Here is a 3,462-nt window from a genome sequence, read left to right as displayed (position 1 = left end):
CACCGTAACATCTGCGGCTTGTCCTTCCACTTGTGCCGTCAAACCATCTCTTAGTTTGTGCTTGAGAAGAAATGGAAAGAGAAGAGGGAGAGGAGGGAGGAAAGGATAAGTATAGGGCCCAAGGAGTGAAGAAGATCGCGCGCGCGCGAGAGAGAGGTGTGAGAGTACGGGTGGGAGGGCGCAGGGTTAAAAAGCGTTCGGGGCATGGATGGTGGCCGTCTGGGCTTAATCGGGCTTGAGCTGGGTTTAGGCTGGGCCTAGACTTTAATAGGGATGTATAACCCGAGGCAGACTTGAGCCGATCTCTTTCTCGAAGCCGACCGGACCCAATGGACCTAAGGCTGACCCGGCCCATTTCCAACTCACACCTGCATATAACGATGGATGCCTCCATCTGCGTGCATCCCACGCAAGACGCAGGGAAAAGGAACAGTGCTGATGCCGATCTCACTCTCGAACGGACCGTTCCCACGGGCCGCCAGTTTCTTCTCCCGATCCCTCCACCCCCATATTACTCTCGGGAGAAACAGAGCCTCTCAGAACCTCGCTATGAACACTTTCGCCGCCGCCGCAACGCCGCCGATGCCTCCCTCAACCAAAAAAACCGTCCGCTCCTCTCCCTCCTCTTTCCTTCCATGTTTAGTTTATTTTTAGTCCCATATGTTGATCTGTTTTCTATCCACTTAAATTCTCTCTTCGTTATCGTTGCTCCAGGTGAAGGTCGTGATCAAGGGCCGGGTCCAGGGAGTGTTCTTCCGCGACTGGACGGTCCAGAACGCCCGGGAGCTCGGCCTCAACGGCTGGGTCCGCAACCGGAGGGACGGCTCCGTCGAGGCCCTCTTCTCGGGAGACCCAAACGCCGTCAACGAGATGGTCGAGAAGAGGTGCCGGGTCGGGCCTCCCGCAGCTGCCGTCACCGCACTCAACGCCTTCCCCTCCAATGAAGATCCCGGCCAAGGTTTCGAACGCAAACCCACAATGTAAAATTTGACTAGAAATCAGAAGGGATGTGAATATAATTTGGATAAAAAAGAGTGTCAGTTGACTATCTGAATATAATTGGCCTTAACGATATGCTGTTATGCAACTTGCAGTAATAATGCATATGTTTGCAGAGCATTTCTTGTTTTATATCACTTTTGTTTGTGTTCTACTTATTCGAGCAGCTTGCTAATAGAATTTATTTTTTCAATTTTGTTTTTGATATGCCTGATATATATCTCTTTCGGTTTTTATGAGACTAATTTGATAGTTAATTGCATTCAGAATTTTGAGCTCTGAAATATTTTTTTTTGAGGAAAAAAAAGGTTCGTACTTCGTAGTGCTTTTTTATATGGCAGCTGTAAGTTCTTCATATGTTTGTGCTGCTCTCAAGGGTTTGTTGTTATAAAGTAGTATTAATTATATTTCACCAAAATCAAGGTTTTCATTATTAGGAAAAAATGACATAACAGCAGTTCTTTGTTTGTAACTGTTGCCTGTAGCCTTCTGCTTGCAATGGAAATGGTGCTGTACATGTGCCAAACCTCTTAAGTTGAACAATGACTTTGATTCCCTATATTGTTTGTCATTGAAGGTGAAGTAAGTGGGGTAATGCTGGATTCGATGGTTGCCTGATGATATGAATAAACTAATGATGGGTAATAGTATTCTAATCTGCTAGTAAAATTGGATTCATCAGATCGGAGTCATAACAAATTGAGCAAGCCACCTGATATGCCATGAAATCTTTGCTTTCATAGTCCCTTTGCGGTTTTCTAAACTTTTTTCTAGGAAGAATCTGGTCTTTTATTTTCATTCTTTTCTTTAGATCTTCATTTGTAATCTGATTCATCCACTATTCTAAAAAGCAGTCTATGCAGCTGCATGTGCAGAGGCGGCCCCTGGACCATGCCGCGCAGGCCATATGCGGTCCCTTTATGTGCTGGGCCACACAAGCAGGCCGATATGCCTAGGTGGGCACATATGCACCTGCATACCTTAAGTACTATATGTTTTTGCCACTTCTTTTATAAAATGTGTACTTCAAAGTCCAAACTTTTTCTTTGGAGAAAAAGTGAAACTTTTAAACTTTATTGGAGGCTTCTAACAATGTTTTGATGCAATTTATAGTTTACTCTTTGCTGCATTGAGCATGATCTATTGTTCATAGGATGATATTTTCATTTTATTAGGTTAACACGTCATGTTAGAACTAAGAATATGTACTTAAAAGTCTCAAATCAAGTTTGAATATGCATACTTAATTCTTATTTATTCTGAATTTTTCTATTTGTTTCTATTTTTAACAATTTATATATTTATGTATTTTAATAAAATTATGAACTGCATATATGACCCACTTAAATAAGCATGAATTAGTGTGTATTAAAATATATATATTTTTTGAATTTACTGATTTATTTCTTTTCTTTAAACATTTATGTATATAATTTTATGTGTTATTTATTTGAAAATATTTAAAACTATGAACTGTATACATACCCATATATGCCTCTGCATGCCACATATGTGGTATGCTGTGAACTCATCGCCTGCATACCGCGAAGGCCTTTTAAGATTTTAGATTAATATTTGACGAATAAAAGTTAGGCATGAATTAGTGTGTATATAATAATTTTTGAATCTATTGATTTATTTCTTTTCTTTAACCATTAAAGTATATAGTTATATATATTATTTATTTTAAAAATATGAACTATATATGTACCATATATGCACTCCGCATGCTGCATATGTGCTGTACAGTGACTTGACTGTCTGCATGCCATAGCCACCTTTTAAAACTTTGGATTGATATTTGAGGAATAAAAGTTTAATGTCTAATTAAGCTTCCTCCCTCCCCCTCTTGAGCTTTGTGATTGGAAAATATATGCCCCATGGAAGGCAAATATATGCTCTAGTGGAAATTATGATGTTTAAATCTTGATAAGTCCAGAGGAGTGGTCCATCCCATGATAACTTCAATATTGTTCGTATTCATGATTTCAGATAATCTGCTATCCTTTCCTTTCCTTTTTTATGAGAGAGAAAGGGAGTTTGATCCACATGTAACTATAATTATCCAGGTCAAAATACTTGGGATGCACCACCCAATAATCAAACCTAGAACCTCTTGTAGAGTGGTGTTAGCGGCACAAAAGAAGACAAAATGAAGATTCATGAGTAAGGATAGGGACAACGTGAAGTTATGTGTGAAGAAGATGAAAGGGGCCAGTTAATGTTCGACCACCCAAAGGTCTTCTTTGATTATGTCAGCCGCTCTCATCTTTCCCTTTTCCTTTAATTTCTTTTATAGGACTCCTAGGGAACCTAGAATTACCATCTTCTTTTTTTAATTTTGCTAATATGGGAACAATTGGCCAACGCTAGTAGGCTAACAGGATATGAAGTTTTGCAGTGATTTTCCAGTATTTTTCTTTTCAAGAGTCCTACCAACTAGATTCCAATTTTAGAAGTTAG

The 3,462-nt window shown here is 39.7% G+C and overlaps 1 protein-coding gene across 1 annotated transcript; it reads left to right on the top strand.

The window, feature by feature from the left end:
• The first annotated feature begins 369 nt into the window (after nt 1–369).
• LOC103715350 (acylphosphatase) lies at nt 370–1,134 on the top strand. The gene is made up of 2 exons (XM_026807784.2): nt 370–606; nt 715–1,134. Exons 1-2 carry the CDS (start codon nt 385–387, stop codon nt 982–984), a joined length of 492 nt encoding a protein of 163 aa, XP_026663585.2. The 5' UTR covers nt 370–384; the 3' UTR covers nt 985–1,134.
• Nucleotides 1,135–3,462: the final 2,328 nt, after the last annotated feature.

The sequence above is a fragment of the Phoenix dactylifera genome, chromosome 8 (assembly GCF_009389715.1).
Source record: "Phoenix dactylifera cultivar Barhee BC4 chromosome 8, palm_55x_up_171113_PBpolish2nd_filt_p, whole genome shotgun sequence".
In the NCBI taxonomy this organism is placed as follows: domain Eukaryota; kingdom Viridiplantae; phylum Streptophyta; class Magnoliopsida; order Arecales; family Arecaceae; genus Phoenix; species Phoenix dactylifera.
This window is presented reverse-complemented; position numbering and strand designations above follow the sequence as displayed.